At 42.1% G+C, this 20396-nt stretch overlaps 1 protein-coding gene across 1 annotated transcript in view; it reads left to right on the top strand.

Moving 5' to 3' along the window:
- Nucleotides 1–1562: 1562 nt before the first annotated feature.
- The window catches only part of POGLUT1 (protein O-glucosyltransferase 1), a 26081-nt gene continuing 7247 nt past the window's right edge, over nt 1563–20396 (top strand). The window contains exons 1-7 of the mRNA XM_011987186.1: nt 1563–1710; nt 2427–2517; nt 3887–4030; nt 10185–10320; nt 12935–13056; nt 18225–18284; nt 19757–19856. Of these exons, the coding sequence (XP_011842576.1) occupies nt 1626–1710; nt 2427–2517; nt 3887–4030; nt 10185–10320; nt 12935–13056; nt 18225–18284; nt 19757–19856 (738 nt within the window). The 5' untranslated portion in view covers nt 1563–1625. The remainder of the gene's footprint in view (nt 1711–2426; nt 2518–3886; nt 4031–10184; nt 10321–12934; nt 13057–18224; nt 18285–19756; nt 19857–20396) is intronic.

The following is a 20396-nucleotide window of genomic DNA, read 5'->3' as shown; positions in this document are numbered from 1 at the left end:
ACTCAAGCCTGTAATCCCAGCACTTTGGGAGGCCAAGGCGGGTGGATCACAAGGTCAGGTGTTCGAGACCAGCCTGGCCAACATGGTGAAACCCCATCTCTACTAAAAATACAAAAATTACCCAGGCGTGGTGGCGCTCCCCTGTAATCCCAGCTACTCAAGAGGCTGAGGCAGGAGAATCGCTTTAACCCAGGAGGTGGAGGTTGCAGTGAGCCAAGATCATGCTACTGCACTCCAGCCTGGGTGACAGAGTGAGACTCTGTCTCAAAAAAAGAAAGAAAATAAGTATTTGTAGTTCTATGATCACTAAATATATCTACGCTGACCTATATATACCTATATAAAGATATATACCTGTACTATACTATATACCTATATTGTCCAGTATCATGTTGCCCACTGTCAAGAAACAAAATTTCACCAAATTTAGTTTAAAGTTCTTGGCTGGGCATGGTGGCTCATGCCTGTAACCCCAGCACTTTGGGAGGCCGAGGTGGGCAGATCACCCGAGGTCAGGAGTTCGAGACCAACCTGGCCAACATGGTGAAACCCTGTCTCTACTAAAAATACAAAAATTAGCCGGGCGTGGTGACACACTCCTGTCATCCCAGCTACTCAGGAGGCTGAGACAGGAGAATCGCTTGAACCTGGGAGGCAGACGTTGCAGTGAGCCAAGATTGTGCCACTGCACTCCAGCCTGGGCAACAGAGCAAGACTGTACTCTGTCTCAAAAAAAAAAAAAAAATCTAATTGGCTTTTATTAGTGATTCATGAATCAGGCAGCATCTCAGCTATGAAACAGAAAAGTGTTCCAATGAGCTGAGCAGAAGGGGTTGGGCTTATAGGCAGAAGAGGGCTGAAGAAAGCAGAAATAAGGAACAAAAAGCAGATTGGTCATTTTGAAGTTACTTTCCTTAAAGAGTTACATCAGAGGGAGCTTCTTTATCATGCCAGCACAGGTATATGGGCCCCTTCTCCTATTTGTTGGAAAACTGGCCCCTTTTAAAGTTGAGTTTAATTATGTGGCACCTAGGACAAGTGCCTCCATTCTGATTTGTCTACTGTCTTGAGGCCTAGTGCCAGAGATCAGTCCAAAACAACGACCTGCCATAAACTTTATTTAACACCACTGATTTTTTTCCCTACGTCTAAGTCACCCCAACTTTTATAAATTCATATTACAAAGGGACCCCTGCTATGCTAATTGCAACCTTTGGGTCTAACTGTGCTGTACACACACACACACACACACACACACACACACACACACGCTCAACGAATCTATGCTATTTGATAAGAGGCAATTTGATGTCAAGAGAAGAACTATTTAGCCTAGGCTCTATGCCAAGCCTTGGTTGTGCCACTAACTGTGAAACATACCCTCTCTGACCTTCAGTTTTCTGGCTGCAGACCTATTTTCCCAGGGATGCCAGGGAGGGAGGATAGGCAACTGGTCCACTGGTTTATTCTCCCCACCTTCCTGGCGCAGCCTTCTCAGGGAAACTCCGCCTCAAGGCTGGGGACTGGAGGAGGGGTGCGGGGGGAGGAGGCAGGGTGGCCATCTTTGTGCGGGGCCGCGCTTCCGCCAGCGCCGCGGCGGGGAATCTGCAGCAGGTCGGCTGGCGATGGAGTGGTGGGCTAGCTCGCCGCTTCGGCTCTGGCTGCTGTTGTTCCTCCTGCCCCCAGCGCAGGGCCGCCAGAAGGAGTCAGGTGGGCTCCGGGCAGTGCCGAGCGTGCCCCTTGGGCTCGTGGTCTGGTCGTAGTCCCGAGGCGCTCCCCCGCGCGGCCGGCGCCCAGGAAGATGCTGTGGCGGCTGTAGCGCGGATCTGAGCAGAGGGCACCGGGGCGCCTTGCGGCGGAGAGTGAAGTGCCGGGGTCTCTGCTCTTGCTCTGGACGCTGGAGAGTAACCCATCCCCCAGAATTCAGAATGACAGGGAGGAGAGAGAATTCCCCGTTCACCCGCAGGAGGCGTCGCCCGTGCTTGGCTACTCTGGACCTGCCTGAAACACTGAGGGTCGGGGATGGGGACGAATGTCGTGCGCGCGCGCGTGTGTGTAAATGTGTTGCCAGAAGAGAAGAAGAGGGGTTTATTGTCTGTAGCTTTTAACCGATCCTCTTTGTGGAGTTCAATTTGATTAGTAGAAAGTGAGAGTCCGCGTCACTATCCATAACATTCTGAGGGTTGGGCGTTAAGCTTGGGAATTTTCCAGTTTCTTGGACACCTGACACCCGGGTAGAGGAACAGACTTGACATGAGCGTGAGAGTTACACACACAAAAATTCCTGCCTGGCGTTTCGTTTCCATCAGTTGGATGGGAAGGGGATTTCTGAAAGTTTTGGTCTTCTGTTGCTTCTGCCTGTGTGGTGTTAGCAAATAACGCTCAGGAGACTTTTTTTTAACTCTCATTTACTTCACTTTTTAAAGGTTCAAAATGGAAAGTATTTATTGACCAAATTAACAGGTCTTTGGAGAATTACGAACCATGTTCAAGTCAAAACTGCAGCTGCTACCATGGGTGAGTTCTTTTCTTTGATGTGTCTTTGAGAGTTTAGTTGCTGTCACAGGAAGTATTCTAACATCCTCGAGAGATTTTGGTTGCAGTGGTCAGAAAGGCAAGGATGTTTTTCTATTTCTAGGGAATAAATATGCCCTGGGATGGGAAAGGCTCAGGTGGTCTCAGCCTAACCACTGACTGACTGTGGGATTCAGTGCACATGCATCTGTGTTTCCCACTGGGCTGCAAGCTTCCTGAGGTCAGGGTCTGTGTCTTATTTGTTGTTGTCTCCCTGGTGCTAGCCCTCAGTACGTGCTCAATAAATATTGTTGAGGAAATAAACCCATCTATAGCTGAATCTAGTCCTAAATTTCCTGATGGTTATCTTTAGAAAATGCACATGCCTGTAATCCTAGCACTTTGAGAGGCCATGGCCGGTGGATCACCTGAGGTTAGAAGTTCGAGACCAGCCTGACCAACATGTGGAAACCCTGTCTCTACTAAAAATACAAAAATTAGCTGGGCATGGTGGCACATGCCTGTAATCCCAGCTACTCAGGAGGCTGAGGCAGGAGAATTGCTTGAACCCGGGAAGCAGAGGTTGCATTGAACCCGGATCACGCCACTGCACCCCAGCCTGGGTGACAGAGTGAGACTCCGTCTCAGAGGGAGAATGCACCTCAGGGCCGGGATGAGGTATGGTAGATAGATAACTCTGAAAACAGACTTGGGTGTTAGTGCCGGTACTCCCACTGGTTACCCCTGTGCCAAGCCACTTCAACTCCTCTGGGTCTCAGAGTCTTCATCAGCTAAGTAACAGGGTCTTTTAAGCTCCGCTTTATGTTATTTTTGACTCCTCAAAAAATTCCCTGGATGCTTATACTTATTGAAAACTTACTATGCACTCAACTTTAAAAGGAATATAAAATAGTGTAATTTTGGTTACTGCTGTCAGGCTATCAGAGTAAGGGGGTATAGGGGAGAGCGCGGACCAGACAGACCAGAACAAGAGAGTCCGTGCTATACTGTAAGGCAGAGACTTCACCTCCTGTGGGATTGGGAGGAGATGCCAGGAGGACTGAAGTGACTAGAAGGACACAGGTGTGGCATGAGTGGTGAAAGAGGAATACAGAACTGCCAAGGGAGGGGCAATCCAGATGGAGGGAGGAAGAAGAGACATTGACCCACTTTTTACTTTTTATTGCCTTATTGCCGTTGATGTTTCAGATTACCTACAGGGCTTCTAGGGAAGAGCGGTTCATTCTCACCCTCGATTCTTTCCTTCCACTTACTGTGTTCTCTAATACGAAACCTAAATGCACTTAGGAAGTAGGTGGAATGGCACCACTCTCTTGGCCTGCTTTCCCTGATGACTCCCATTCTTTCCCAGTGTCATAGAAGAGGATCTAACTCCTTTCCGAGGAGGCATCTCCAGGAAGATGATGGCAGAGGTAGTCAGACGGAAGCTAGGGACCCACTATCAGATCATCAAGAACAGACTATACCGGGAAAATGACTGCATGTTCCCCTCAAGGTAAGAGTTATAAGGTAGATATATCTTCTGACTTTATTACATATAGGCTTACCTGATACCCTTTTATAGAGGAGCCAATTCATGGGACTAGCAAGCAGATCACTCCTCCCATTTCAGGCAGACTATGAAATAGTGACAAGCTCTTCTCCTTGCCTGGGAATTTTTCTTGCGAGCTACTCTCAAAGCCTGTCTCCTCTGTGAGACTTGGTTCATCACTGGTAGTACTGGTGGTAGCTCTGCCTCTTCTGCTCCTTCCCTGGGATACAGTAGCAGCAGGATACAGGCCGATGAGGCCTAGCAGGAGGGAGCTGGACTAAAGAAGGAGGAGGAATTGGTTGAATGTCATGGGCCAGTGTAGTTCTAGATACTGAATATTCAAGGGGAGGTGGTAGAGTCAAGAGGAGTAACCAGATGGGGTATGGTTGCTCCCACCTGTGATTCCAGCACTTTGTGGTGGATTGCTTGAGCCCAGGAGTTTGAGACCAGCCTGGATTATGGCGAATAATCTGACAGAGTGGCAAATAATACGACAGAGTGAGACCCTGTCTATAAAAAAATATAAAAAATAAAAAACAGGAGTAGCTAGTGCTGCAAATTACGCCAGCCAAGACTTCAGAAATTCAGGTGTGAGACCCGAGGTACCATGTCATTTGGCTGAAGGCAGGGTGGTAGGCAGGGAGGGTCATGGGCTGAGCGTGGAGGTTGAGTTTAGGCAGCATTGCATTTTGGAGTTTTTTGTTTTTTGTTTTTTAACTCAAATCTTTATCAAATTAGAAGATACAAAACTCAGAGGGCATAATATTCCCTTATGTAAGAGCATCTTTCTAAACAATCCCTATTCTGTCATTAAAAGTAAAATAAATGTGCAGAGTTGCAAAAAAATTATCAATTTGTACATAAAGATTTGTATTATTTGTATTTAATAACAACTTTGTAACAATTTAATATTTACTGTTATAAATATGTAAAGTAAGCCAGGTGTGGTGGCTCAGGCCTGTAATCCCAGCACTTTGGGAGGCCAAAACGGGCAGATCACCTGAAGTCAGGAGTTCGAGACCAGCCTGACCAACATGGAGAAACCCTGTCTTTACTAAAAATACAAAATTAGCCGGGTGTGGTGGCACGTGCCTGTCATCCCAGCTACTCAGGAGGCTGAGGCAGGAGAATCGCTTGAACCTGGGAGCCAGAGGTTGCGGTGAGCTGAGATTGCGCCATTGCATTCCAGCCTGGGCAGCAAGAGTGAATAAATAAATAAATAAATAAATAAATGTAAACAAGAAAACAGGCTGGGCATGGTGGCTTGTGCCTATAATCCCAGCACTTTGGGAAGTCAAGGCAGGAAGATCGCTTGAGCTCAGGAGTTCAAGACAAGCCTGGGCCACATGGCAAAACCTCATCTCTACAAAAAATACAAACATTAGCTGGGTGTGGTGGCATGTATTTGTAGTCCTAGCTACTTGGGAGACTGAAGTGAGTGGATCACCTGAGCGCAGGAGGTCAAGATTGCAGTAAGCCTGAGCCATGATTATGCCACTGCACTCCAGCCAGGGTGACAGAGCGAGACCTGTCTCAAATAAATAATAATAAGAACAATGAAAAAGATTATTTAATATCCCACAACCCTGAGGAAATCAGTTACCCTTTGGCTATCAGATATCAGGGGAAATAAGGTTGTAGAGGAAAAAATCATTAAGGTATTTTAAACAGACATTTGTTTTGTTATTTGGGACTCAATAATAGAGACTTTAAATATAAATTGTGAGTCTGGGGGAATTTTTAATTTCCACAAATGAGAAAGAAAATAAGAATATAGACATTGTTGGACTTTGAAAGCTTACCCAATGTTTAATAGTTTGCTGAACAATTGCCAAATGAAATGAAATGCTTTCAAAGTTTCTGAAAGGCACAATTCTCTTCTTCCTGAGCTCAGAACATTTTGATCATAATCATGAGCTTAGAAATGTTCTGAAGGGAGTACAGTACATTTCATTAGCAATAAAGTAATGTATATTTCCAATGACACTGAAAGTTCCCTATCCTAGCTACACGTACAACTAAGGAAAACAGAGAGGGACAAAATACAAATAGAATGCAGTATTCCAGAACACAATACTGAATGAAATGCACACAGTTGTATGATATCTTAAAGATTCCCATATAGCTAGAAATAATATCTTTCTAGGTCTAGATACGATTTTTTTTTTTTTTTTGGAGAGGGAATCTCACTCTGTCACGCAGGCTGGAGTGCAATGGCGTGATCTTGGCTCACTGCAACCTGCACCTCTCAGGTTCAAGCGATTCTCTTGCCTCAGCCTCCTGAGTAGCTGGGACTACAGGCACCCGCCACTATGCCTGGCTAATTTTTATATTTTTAGTAGAGACGGGTTTTCACCTTGTTAATCAGGCTGATCTCAAACTCCTGACCTTGTGATCCACCTGCCTCAGTCTCCCAAAGTGCTGGGATTACAGGCAGGTCTAGATACTTTTAATCTATCCAGTTTCAGAAACCTATGTGACATTTTAAAAATTCAGTTTTGAATAAAATGAAATATAAACTCCACATTTCAAGGATGAGCAGAGGAACCAGAGATTTATCTAATTCTAGAGACAAGTCATTTCAAAACTGAGTTGTAATAGTATTTTTTAATAACAGCTTTATTGAGGTGTGGTTAACATAAATTACATGTGAAGTATAGAATGTTCCCACAACAAAAAAAGTATGTGAGGCTATGTTAATTAGCTTGATATACTCATTCCACAATGTAAACATGTATCAAAACATTACATTGGATCCTGTAAATATATACAATTATTATTTATCAATTAAAAATAAAACCTACAGTGTACACTAAGTCTTCATGTATGTTTATGCCAAGATAATGAACCTTCCATCACAACCAAAATATTCTTTCTACCACTTTGCAGTCCCTGTCTCCTGCATCTCCCTGTCTCCCTCTCCTCCCCATGCCCCACCTTCAGGCAGCTGATGACTACTTTCTCGAATTATGGATTATTTTCTACAGTTTTCTATAAATGGAATTATGTAAGAGAGTACTATTTTAAAAGCCAAATGTGGCTGGGCGTGGTGGATCACACCTATAATCCCAGCACTTTGGGAGGCTGAGGCGAGTGGATCACCTGAGGTCAGGAGTTCGAGATCACCCTGGTCAACATGGTGAAACCCCGACTCTACTAAAAATACAAAAAAATTTAGCCAGACATGGTGGCAGGCACCTGTAATCCCAGCTACTTGGGAGGCTGAGGCAGGAAAATTGCTTGAACCTGGGAGGCAGAGGTTACAGTGAGCTGAGACCACGCCATTACACTCCAGCCTGGTCAACAGGAAAGAAACTCCATCTCAAAAAATAAAAAATTAAATTAAATTAAAAGCCAAATGTGAAAGAAATATGAGTGTTTTAGCTGTAATGTATAAATTGTACTGCAACTTTTAAAAAACTTTTTAACTAGATGTTTTTTCTTTTAGTGTCAAAGAATATTACATGCACTTTGGATATGTAAAATATCCAAATATTTTAGCATGGTAAAATAAAAAACAGAGAGGGACAAAATACAAATAGAATGCAGTATTCCAAAACACAATCCTGAATGAAATACACGGAGTGGTGTGATATCTGGAAGATTCCCATATAGCTAGAAATAATATCTTTCTGGGTCTAGATACAATCCTTTTTTTTTTTTTTTTTTTGAGAGGGAATCTCGCTCTGTCACCCAGGCTGGAGACTGGCTGCCTCTTTGCAGTCCCTCTCTCCTGCATCTCCCTGTCTCCCTCTCCTCCCCATGCCCCACCTTCAGGCAGCCAATGACTATTTTACCATGCTAAAATATTTGGATATCTCCAAAAGACATTCAGTGAAAAGGAAGTTTCTCTTCCACCTCAGACCGCTAGTCCCTGAGACCTCTTTTCAAAAAACAATAAGAATTATGTGTCTTGTATATCCTTCTAGAAATAGTCTATACATATACAAGCATCTAGACTTATCAACGAACTAAAACGTGCTCTATCTTCTGTTCTGCACTTAGATGTCTTTTCCATATAACAGTAGATTTTGAGATTGTTCCATAAGAGTCCATAGAGAACGCCTCACTTTTTCATGGCTGTATAATAATTTATTATATGGATTTCTTTATTCAGCCCTCTATCAATGGACATTTAGATTATCCCTCACCACATCCCTTTGCTTTTTGGATAATGCAAGCAATGCTGCAGTGAATATCCTTGTTACCGTGAACACTCATGTAAATATATATGTAGGCTAAATTCCTAGAAGTATAATAACTAGGTCAATTAATGTCATTTTAAAATCTTGATAAATAGGCTGGGTGCAGTGGCTCATGCCTGTTATCCCAGCACTTTGGATGGCCGAGACGGGCAGATCATCTGAGGTCAGGAGTTCGAGACCAGCCTGGCCAACCTGGAGAGAACCTGTCTCTACTAAAAATACAAAAATTAGCTGGGCATGGTGGCCTGTGCATGTAATCCCAGCTACTCAGGAGGCTGAGACAGGAGAATCACTTGAAATCAGGAGGCAGAGGTTGCAGTGAGCTGAAATTGTGCCATTGCACTCCAGCCTGGACCACAGAGCGAGGCTCCATCTCAAAAAAAATAATATATATATACACACACACACGTATAGATAGATAGATAGATAGATAGATAGATAGATAGATAGATAGATAGATAGATAGGCTGGGCACAGTGGCTCTCACCTGTAATCCCAGCACTTTGGGAGGCTGAGGTGGGAGGATCACTTGAGCCCGAGAATTCAAGATCAATCTGGACAACATACCAAGACTCTGTCTTTACACACACACACACACACACACACACACACTTGCCAGGTGTGATGGCACACACCCGTAGTCCCAGCTACTCAGGAGGCTGAGGTGAGAAGATTGCTTGCTCCTAGGATTTTTGAGGCCACAGTGAGCCATGATCATGCCACTGTACTCTTCAGCCTGAATGGCAGAGCAAGAGACCCTGCCTCAAATAAAAAAATTTAAAAAAAAAGAGAGAAATCTTGGTAAATAGAAGCTAATTGTCCTACAAAGAGGCTAAACACTTCCATAGCTCATATATCATATGCTGGAAATAGATCTCACACCCTCACCAACACTGCACTATTGGACTTTCGATCTTTGTCAATCCGATTGGTAAAATTGGTATCTAGTTTCATTGATATTTCTTTATTATTAATACAGTTGAGCACCTTTTCCTATGTTTGTGAACCGTTGATATTTTTTGCAATTATCTCCCTATATATAAAAAACACTTGTTTTTTTTTTTTTTTGCTGGGGGATCTCACTACATTGCCTACTGTGTCACTATGTTGCAGGTCTAGAACTCTCGGGCTCAAAGAACCCTTCTGCCTAAGTTGCCCAAGTAGTAAAACAATATTTTAAATCAGTCATTTCCATGCTGCCAGGAAATTTTGATCAAGCCTTTGAATGCTGCCTCTAGCATCGTGCTGGTCAGGACCTCAAAGAATGAGGCAGAAACCAGCTAAACTGTCAGTGTATCTTCTTTTTCTTTCAAGAAATCCTCTGAGGATTCCCAGGGAATCTAGTCAGAAAGCTATGTTACAGTGTTTATGATTCTGTATATAACACTTTTTCTGGCTTGCAGAACTGATTTTGATAGTGTTCTTTATTCAGGTTGAAGATGATGAAAGGTTTTCTATCTGTTCTCATAAACTAGGAGACTTAATTATAATGAAATAAAAATGGTGTCTGTGAGAAGCAAAGCCAAAGGAACACAGGTAGAAAATTAGCTATTTCACCTGTTACGAGAGTTTGTATCTTGTCTACTAATTAAACGATGCCATATAAGGGAAATAAAGAAAAGAAGAATGAATAAAGTGGTAGAAGTAGCAATAATATTCCCTTCAAAGCTATGATGATTTATTTGGAAATTTTTATTAAGTATTTTAAGCTGGAGCAGCTTAGCTAGGAGTGAACTTGCACAATGCAAAAAAGCAGAATGACCCCTTTAGAAGCATTGCTTTCAGGGAACTTTGCAGTAGGCTGATGATCTGGAACACTGAGTTGTCTTACTTTAAAATGTGAATGGGACCTTACCTTGTCGTAGAGCCTGCAGGCACTGCTCTGCTGAATTTATGGTATGTCTGGTTGACAGGTGTAGTGGTGTTGAGCACTTTATTTTGGAAGTGATTGGGCGTCTCCCTGACATGGAGATGGTAATCAATGTACGAGATTATCCTCAGGTTCCTAAATGGATGGAGCCTGCCATCCCAGTCTTCTCCTTCAGTAAGGTAAGTACAGGGAGAGCCACATGGGTGGATGGAGGGTGGTCCTCTAAGTTATGAGCATGAGATCATTGTCCTGTGACATAGTCTGATGGGCAATGGTAAGGATGAGGACTGAGGTACAGAAATGGGTCTGTGTCTCTATTAGCGTCACAGTGATTGAGCAAAAAGACAGAGGAGAGGAAGTTGAGAACCGGTAAGTCATGTAAGATTGCTTGAGTGTCTATAGGGCTAGAGATGGAGGCTAGGGCGTGAGAGGCCTGAGAAACCTACAGGAATTAGAGGTGGGTCTCGAAGATCCTACAGAGCATGGGAGGAAGGAGTCCAAGAAAGCTTAGAGTTAGGGAGCACCTTCATTCCAAAAGTTTATTGAGCTCCTACTATGTATATATTTAGCCATAGTGCTGGGTATCATCTGTCCCATTTGTCACCATATTCCATGGGCCCAGCATGGCTAAAAGTGAACCTGAAGGTGCCAGATAACTCCACACGATGTGTGTGCAGGCAGTGCCTTGAAGGGATAGGCCAGAGATAACCTAGAGGGCTATGCAAGGGGGTGATCTTTTAGACTCATCATGGAAGATTGGAGTAGCTAGGACACACCTGTAGGCTTAGGGAATTGGGGCAAGGAATATCTTGTCAGTGCTCAGGTTCATGTAAATGTTGTATCGCCAGGGATGGGCCTTGGTTCCCCAGAGACAAGGAAAGCATTTGGGGGTGGGGGTGGAAAGGCTAGAAGAGAGTGGATGGAAGATTCTATGGGGTAAGAGTGAATTGAGGAAAACCCCATGGAATTTGGGGAAAGGAACACTATCTCTGATTTGGTTTGTCCAAAGCAGAGGGACCTTTTATCCCCACTTTTTCTTTATCACAGTTTACTTTCTCCCTAGACTTGTTTTATTTCCTGTGTTGCAAGTGGGCAGAGGCCACATTTGTGTTGCATTTCCCATGATCTAGCCTCATTTCTCAAAAGTGCTTGGTTCCATTGTTTGTCGTGAAACTCACCCAGAAGAACAGATAGAGGCTCCCATGTAAGTCAGTAGGGACTTCGTGTTTGTTATCTATCTATTGTTTCTGCGGATAATAAAGTATGACCATCGGTATACTAACTTTCCGTTCATCTTTACTTCCCTCCTATTTTTTAAATCAGTGACTTCTAGTTTCCAAGGGAGGGTTTTACTCTGTCAACTTTATAGTTAATTGTGCAGCTTCTATTGAATAGCTGTTATGTTTAAGGTGCTTGATGAATCACATCTTTTTTTTTACATATTTGAGAGACAGCAAACAGCATATTGTGCATGTATTTCCAGTGGAAGAAACAGTAGAGTTAGAGGTTAATCAGTGGCCAGATTTTGAACAGAAGTAACCATAAAAAGGGAACAAATGGAGGCCAGGCACAGTGGCTCATGCCTGTAATCCCAGCACTTTGGGAGGCCGAGGCAGGTGGATTAAAAAAAAAAAAAAAAAAAGGAACAAATGGTTTCAAACTTCTTTCTTTTTTTTGAGACAGAGTCTCACTCTGTTGCCCAGGCTGGAGTGCAGTGGCGCGACTTTGGCTCACTGCAACCTCCACCTCCTGGGTTCAAGCGATCCCCACCTCAGCCTCCCAAGTAGCTGGGACTATAGGCACCTGCTACCATGCCCGGCTATTTTTTTTGTTTTGTTTTGTATTTTTTAGTAGAGACAGGGGTTCACCATGTTGACCAGGCTGATTTCGAACTCCTGATCTCAGGTGATCCACCTGTCTCGGCCTCCCAAAGTGCTGGGATGACAGGTGTGACCCACCGTGCCCAGCCTCAAACTTCTTCAAAAAGATGTGATAACACCCCTTCCTCTCATTCTGCTCATCCATACTTCTGACCCTGATCGATGAATAACCAAGAATGTATTGACCAATCAATGTGAGCCCAACAGTGCCATAGTATGAGATAACACTAGCTAATATTTATGAAGTACGTAAAATGTGCCAGATACTGTTCTAAGATTTTACGTGTATCAACTCATTTAATATTCAAAATAAGCCTTTTAGGTAGATCATATTATTGATATTATTGTTTCCTCCATTACAGTGATAAGGAAGCTGAGGCATAAAACCATTAAGTAACTTGCCTAGAGGTATAAAGAGGTGGAGTCAGCATCCAAACCCATATGATCCACGTCAGGAGCCCACACTCTTAACCATTGCACTGTATTTCTTGGCTCTTGCTCTCAAAAAAACCCATTGGGAAATAACCAAAAACTGGTAAGACAGTGTAAACTCTTAAGCGTAATAGTCAAATAATGAGAGAGCTCTGTGATTATTCAGAATTGGGCATTTTGTTTCCTTAAATTGAAAATCTTAACAGTATATATCCTCTAGGAAAACAGAATTTGGGGGAACTAAAAATATTGACCTTTAATGTGATTCTAAATTCTGGAATTCAGTGAGCCCATGACTTTTAATCCATAGTCACTTTTGCCTTTTAATGTCTACAGGCTAGACTTTGGAAAATAGGGAAAATATATCTTTGACAATGTGACACTAAACCAAGGCTGTCCAGATCCAGTGGCATGATTGCAGTTGCCTCTTTTCACTCTATTCCAAGACTGATTTAGAACGACCTGTCTGTTTTTGTTGAAGACATCAGAGTACCATGATATCATGTATCCTGCTTGGACATTTTGGGAAGGGGGACCTGCTGTTTGGCCAATTTATCCTACAGGTCTTGGACGGTGGGATCTCTTCAGAGAAGATCTGGTAAGGTAGGTGCTTTAAAGAAGTTTTATTTTTTCCTCTTTCTGGGTTTTCTTGAAATAAGCCATAGAATATAACCAATTGTTTACTTTTTTTTTTTTTTGAGATGAGACGGAGTTTCACCCTTGTTGCCCAGGCTGGAGTGCAATGGCACGATCTCAGCTCACCGCAACCTCCGCCTCCCAGGTTCGAGTGATTCTCCTGCCTCAGCCTCCTGAGTAGCTGGGATTACAGGCATGTGCCACCACACCCAGCTAATTTTGTATTTTTAGTAGAGATGGGGTGTCTTCATGTTGGTCAGGCTGGTCTCGAACTCCTGACCTCAGGTGATCCACCCACCTCGGCCTCCCAAAGTGCTGGGATTACAGGCGTGAGCCACCACACCCAGCCTATTTACTTTTAAGTAACTAATTTTTAAGTTAAAAATTAAGGACAGAAAACTGTAACATAAGCAATTTTGTATATGTCTAATAATGTTTACATATCCATAGAAAAGGGCTGAATAGTCCATCCTAAACTATCAGCAATGCCTCTTTGCAAGGGATTGTCAGAGACTTTTGTTTTCTATTTTAAATTTTTCTTTTTTTTAATTTAATTTAATTTAATTGTTTTTTGCAACAGAGTCATGTTCTGTCTCCAGACTGGAGTGCAGTGGTGCTATCGCGGCTCACTGCAACCTCTGCCTCCTGGGTTCAAGTAATTATCTTGCCTCGGCCTCCTGAATAACTGAGATTACAGGCATGCACCACCACACCCGGCTAATTTTTTGTATTTTTAGTAGAGATGGGGTTTCACCGTGTTGACCAGGCTGGTCTGGAACTCCTGGCCTCAAGTGATCCACCCACTGGGTGCTGGGATTACAAGTGTGAGCCACTGCGCCCAGTCAGTATTTTCAGTTTTTCTATACTTAAGATTCTTTAAATAAGAGTGTGTTCTTGCATAGTAAGAAAAAATGAATGCCCGTGTCATGTGGGGGATAGAAAATTATTTGGAAGAATATAAACGTGCTTGGCAATTGAGAACGAAATACTTTAGGCAGGGCTGAGGGAGCATAAATGTTCCATAAGCATCTCAAGTACAAGCTTATTCCAGATCCTCTCTGATTCATGACTGAGACATGCCTTGGCCTGTTGACTCCATCCTGCTATCATTTCAGAATTTAGATTGTGTAGCTCATCCAAGCTGTAGGTATTTCTTAACTAGCTACATTTTACATCATGATTCAAAAAACTTTGGTGCTTAATTAGGGAACTTCCAGAAACACAGTCATTATAGGCCTTCTTTCAGGTATAAGGAAAGCAAACAATTCAACCTTGTTTCCATAAATACCTATCACCTCTCCCAAGTGTGGCTGAAGGTTCAAAGAGGGTTAAGGGAATATTCCCCTCCTGAAGAAGCGTACAGGGCTGCAGTCCTCAGTGGTGGGTAGAGCCCTTTGTTAAAAAACAAACTTCTCCAGTGGGTATAATTTGGAAATTTTAAAAAATAATAACAGTCTCATATTTTACAGAACTGGAACTAGAAATTGTCTTTGTCCAGCCCTTAATTTCAGGGATAAGGGAATGAAGGCACAGAAAGGTTTAGTGATCTGGTCAAGGTCAGAAGCAAATCTAGGCCTAAAGTCCTGGTTTCCAAGTGCTTTATGCAACCTTCTTTACTGGTTAATATTCCTTGTGTTTTCCTGACATTGAGACTGTCATTGCTTGTTTATTTTTGGGTTTTGAACATAATTTTGAGATGGGGGAAAAAGGTATGGTTTTTTTTGTTTGTTGGTTGTTTTTTAAAATTTTTTGTAGAGACAGGTCTTGCTATGTTTCCCAGCCTGATCTCAAACTCCTGGGCTCAAGTGATCCTCCCACCTTGGCCTCCCAAAGTGCTGGGATTACAGGCATGAGCCACCACACTAAGCTGGAAAAAAGGTTTTAAACTTTTTTTTCCCTAAGTTATTCTTGGCCTTGGCCTTGGTTTTCTAATCCTTTCCCCCACCCCACCCCCTCAGGTACTTGCAAATACCCTTTTCACATTCTTCTTTTTGTAGCTCTTTTCCCACCTGCCATGCAGCTGCCTTGTTTTTAAAATCTTTAAAAACATTTTAACTGATTATGAAACCTATATATGCTCATAAAATTTTACAAATATGTATAACTTAGGCAACTTTCCCCCTAACTTATTGGTGTATCTAAGTAATCTTTCCATGTCAGTACATATGAAGCAGTCACTTTATTTATTTATTTGTTTATTTGTTTATTTTTAAGAGGCAGGATCTCACTATGTTGGCCAGGGTGGACTCAAACTCCTGGGGTCAAGGTGTTATCCAGTTACTCCACCATGTAGTTATTAATACCATTTTCCCCCATGTAAACTAGTAAACAATTTTTAGGCAGATAGAATGTTTTAAAGTGTAATCTTATATGAATGCTTTTTTTCTTTTGATACCTTCCTATTTTATTCAATTGAATTTATTCATCGTTATAGAATTGCCATTTTGTTTTTTAGAACCCTCCGTTTGGAATCTCTAGTGATGTTCATTGGTTACCTTGAAAATTTAATAATCTGCTTGTTTATCCATCTGCACTGATGTCTGCCTGCCATTTTCCATTCTATTTTTCTGATATTTTGGGAGTTTGTGCCCACTGATTTATATTTGACTCTGTAGAAGAATTCATTGTTCTTTACAGATTAAATATTTCATTTGTTATTGTCAGAGAGAGTTTGAAAAAGAGGGCTGGGGTAGCACCAGGCTGTGGTGGCCACTGTTAGCACTTGCCTGGAGAAACAAGTCCTAACCTAGGTCTTTTGAGGGAGGATGGGTAGGTTAGGAGAATGAAAGAGAGAGAACAGTGATACACAGTTTGGGTCCTGTGTATGTATATTAAACACAGCTTCCGCAGGAACCAAGGAAATAAAGAGAAGTAACTTTGAGTATAAATTGATACATTTTTTGTTAGATAGTTTGACAATATGTATCAAAATTGGAAATGTATACTGTGTATCCTTTGACCCAGCTGTTTCACATCTAGAATGTATCCTAAGGAATTAGACAAGTGTGCAAAGATTTGTGTACAAGGATGTTTACTACCATGTTGTTTCTTAGAGCAGAAAGTTGGAAACTACCCAAAAGCCCATCAATAAAGGATGAAGTGAATCATAATATGACTGTAAAATGGAATTTTTGCAGTGAGTCTTTGCCAGAGGTTATAAAATGGAACATAGTGCATGAATGGAAAGGCAGTGTAGGTTTTAAAAGCTCTGCGTTCAAATCCTGGCTCTTATTAGCTGCATGACTCTGCGCAAGTTGCTTAACCTCTGAAGGACCTCATTTGTAAAATAGGGATGATAAAACCTACCTCTTAAGATAGTGAGAATGATTCTATATTTACAAAGCACTTATAACAATGTCTGTAACATGGTGAAGTGCTATATAGATGTTGGCTGTTATTATTATTTATAGTTCCTATTAAGATTGTTACCTGGGCTGGGCGCGGTGTCTCATGCTTGTAATCCCAGCACTTTGGGAGGCCGAGGCGGGCGGATCATGAGGTCAGGAGATCGAGACCATCCTAGCTAACACGGTGAAACCCCACCTCTACTAAAAATACAAAAAATTAGCTGTGTGTGTTGGTGGGTGCCTGTAGTCCCAGCTACTCGGGAGGCTGAGGCAGGAGAATGGCATGAACCTGGGAGGTGGAAGTTGCAGTGAGCAGAGATGCGCCACTCTACTCCAACCTGGGCAATAGAGTGGGACTCTGTCTCAAAAAAATAAAAAATGATTGTTACCTAACAGTATGTATGGTGTGACCTCTGTTACATAGAGCAAAGTTTCTCAGTATTAGTGTTGCTGACATTTTGGGCTGGATAATTCTTTGTCCTGGGAGCTATCCTGAGCACTGTAGAATTGTTTAGCAGCATCTCTGATCTCTGATCTATACCCACTAAATGCCAGTAGCAGTCCCCTAGTAGTAACAATCAAAAATGTCTACAGACATGGCCAAATGTCCCCTGGGTGGGAGGGAAGGGCAAAATTACCCCCAGTTGAAAGCTACTAATATGAAGAAATGATTGCCAGGAAATTCTTGGCTAAAATGTTACATTGTTACCTGTGGACGGGGAGATTCCAGAGGACTTCTTACTTTTATCTTTATGCTTTTTCATGAGAACTTTGCATGAGGAGCATGAAATATTTTCCACTAGAAACAAAACACAAAAATCCAGTGCTATAGTGTCTCTGCTTGGGCAGGAAGAAGTAGGGGGTAAACAAGATAGTTCTGGCCTTAAGACTGGAGAATCAGGTAAAGGTGATCCATCCAGAAAAGGCCAGAGGATGAGCCAGGTTGGCTGAGGGTGGAGGTCTGAGGACCTGGAAGATACTGAGCGCATTCTCAGCTGAGTGAAAATGAGCAGCATGACATTATATGTATCTGAAAAGGATCTATGCCGAGAAAGTTTATATCCTGAGTTTCTCCATGACTGTAATACAGCCCACCAATCCCTCATTAACTTCAGTTCAGCCTTCCCCTCCTTTTTCAGAGGAAGATGCTGTGCAGACTTCTGTACAGGGAGGGTTCCTACGAAGCAAGTTAAGAATGATGCATCTGTGAGCTAGCAGTTTCAGTAAGGAAGGCTGGCCGTGGTAATGTGTACTGAGATCTGAGTTTCAAGGACTTCATCTTTATGGAGCACTTAGTCTGGCTTTAAGAATACAAAGGTGCTTTTCAAATATCAGACTAAATCCGATGACACTTCCCACCTATGCAAAACATAAAATGAGAGAGTGATTTCCCTTTCATTCCATTTCTGATGCTTTTTTATTTTTTTGCAGTTTTGTTCACATAATTAATTTTATCAGTAGCACCCTACTTAAGGTACAGAGGAAATCCACATTTGCCAAATTATAAAGAGACCTAATCATGACCTTCACGGTTTGGGGGCTTTTCTTTCAATGTTGTTAACTTGTTAGTGGGGAGTAGATTTGTAGATACAACTGAATAGCACCTCCAGAGCCATGAAATGGTAGCAAAAGGAAACAAAGTGTCCTTTAGGGCTTTTTCTTTTGAGTAGCTTTGATTAGACTTATTTAGAAATATGAAGCTCTGAACTAATCTTCAGAAATGGTTAAAGCACATTCTTATATAGTTGAAAAAGATATATTGAAACTAATTAAATTCTGTATTCTTAGGTCAGCAGCACAGTGGCCATGGAAAAAGAAAAACTCTACAGCATATTTTCGAGGATCAAGGTGAATTATTTTCTGACATTTTACAAATACATTCTTCCAAGTAATGTAAAATATAAGTAACCTTGAGGGTATGACAAGCTCTGTAGTTCAAAGGGAAAGCTAAGATAACAAAGAAAGAAATGTGGAATCACAATTTTAGATTTGAGAATAATTCACATTATTTGCCCAAATCGCCATTGATTGAGTTGATATTCAAAGAAGTAAAGTTCATCCACTTCAGTCATTTAGCAGATATTTTACAGATAGTGTTACAAGTGTGTTGGGCATTGATTGTGTGATGTCAAACACAACAGATGGGTGTCTTCTTACAGTCCCTAGGAGTAGCTTATGATCAGTTTCTAGGAGTAGCTTATGATCATGCCACAGTCACTCTGCTGGTTAATGCAGAGCAGGACTCAACACCGTATTTCTTAACTGCCTTTTTTATCAGAACATGTGGCTGCCTAATAGTAGTTAAGAGCACAGACTGAGACTGCTGAAAATGAAGAAGAGAGCAGGGAGGAAAGAGAAGAGAAAAATGGCAAAGGTAGTAGAAGGACCCTGTGTTGTTCAGTTCCATAGTCCCAGTGCCAATAACAGTTCCTAGCATGTCAATATACGATAAGTATCTGTGGAGTAGATGAATAGAAAAGACCGTGAAGGGAGAAGGGTTTTGTAGTTTTAGCAAGTGAGTCCTTGCCAGAGATTATACTCTCTCTTCACCCTCCTCTTCGCTTGGGAGATAGACTTTAGGAGGTAAATGGATTATCCAGCTACTATGTCCTGTTTCTTACCAACTTCTTTGATTCTTAAATCTTGAAGTCACAAATTAACTTGGGGACCATGTCTGGACTTCAAGAGTTTTAGGACTCCCTTGAAATTATGTGGGGATATGTGCATTTTTCTGGGAAGGAGAGGAGGTTGGTTCATAGTTCTTAACCGATTATCAAGGAATCCATGATGCCTCACATGTCAAGATCCTCTGCTACTTGGAACATCACTAGAAATTTTTCCACATATAGTCATTAGGTTTTTAAGCCCTTTGGTTTTTGTGCATTTTTAAAAAATTAAATATTATACTGGACTGTACAGAGTGTACATAACAAGGGTCGTGTAGCTGTTTTAGTGAGTGGTGACTAGCTAGCCTCACAGTTATAAGCACCAGTGATTATAGAAGCTACATGAACTTTCCTAAAAGGGAAATCATTCCCTGGGATTTGACTATAGTGACCTGAACAACATACCCTTTAAGACCAAACGCAGACAAAGAAGAGCCAAGCACTCCCCAACCCTAAAGGTACAGAGGGGACCAGCCCTGGACAACCTAGGTGCTGCAGTACCCAGTGTACCTCTCCTCTGCTGTCACAGCACCAGTGAATTGTCCATTTGTGCAGAGTCATTGCCTTGGGTCCTAGTCCTGCTCACCTTTCAGGGATTGGGAACAGTATTCTAATACAGGCCACACAGTTTTATGTCATGTGTTTCTTTTATAGGACAAGTCCAGAACGAGATCCTCTCATTCTTCTGTCTCGAAAAAATCCAAAACTTGTTGATGCAGAATACACCAAAAACCAGGCCTGGAAATCTATGAAAGTAATCACCAGTCATCTGACTAGAACTACAGCAGTGAACATTCTCACTCAAAGAACATTGCCACCTGGGTAGAATTTGAGATTAGGTTTCCTCTCAGTGGTGAGGTGAATGTAAAGAAAGTTCCATGAACCAGCATTAGCATATATGTAAATTCTTCTTTTTCAAACTTACATTGCTTTTCTGGCCATATTATGACTAGTATATTGCACTACTTTGAAGGTTTAAACCAGGGGTCACAAACTTTTTCCAGGAAGGGCCAAAGAGTAATTATTGTAGGTTTTGCAGGTCATATGGTCTCTGTTGTAGTTGCCAGCAGTAGTATGAAAGCAGCCATAGGCAGTTTGTAAATGAATGAGCCTGGCAGTGTTCTTATAAAAACTTTATTATGGCCGGGCATGGTGGTTCACACCTGTAATCCCAGCACTTTGGGAGGCTGAGGCGGGTGGATCACTTGAGGTCGGGAGTTTGAGACCAGCATGGACAACATGGTGAAACCCTGTCTCTATTAAAAAATACAAAAATTAGCCAGGCATGGTGGTA

Source organism: Mandrillus leucophaeus, unplaced genomic scaffold (genome assembly GCF_000951045.1).
Source record: "Mandrillus leucophaeus isolate KB7577 unplaced genomic scaffold, Mleu.le_1.0 Scaffold302, whole genome shotgun sequence".
Lineage (NCBI taxonomy): Eukaryota > Metazoa > Chordata > Mammalia > Primates > Cercopithecidae > Mandrillus > Mandrillus leucophaeus.
This window is presented reverse-complemented; position numbering and strand designations above follow the sequence as displayed.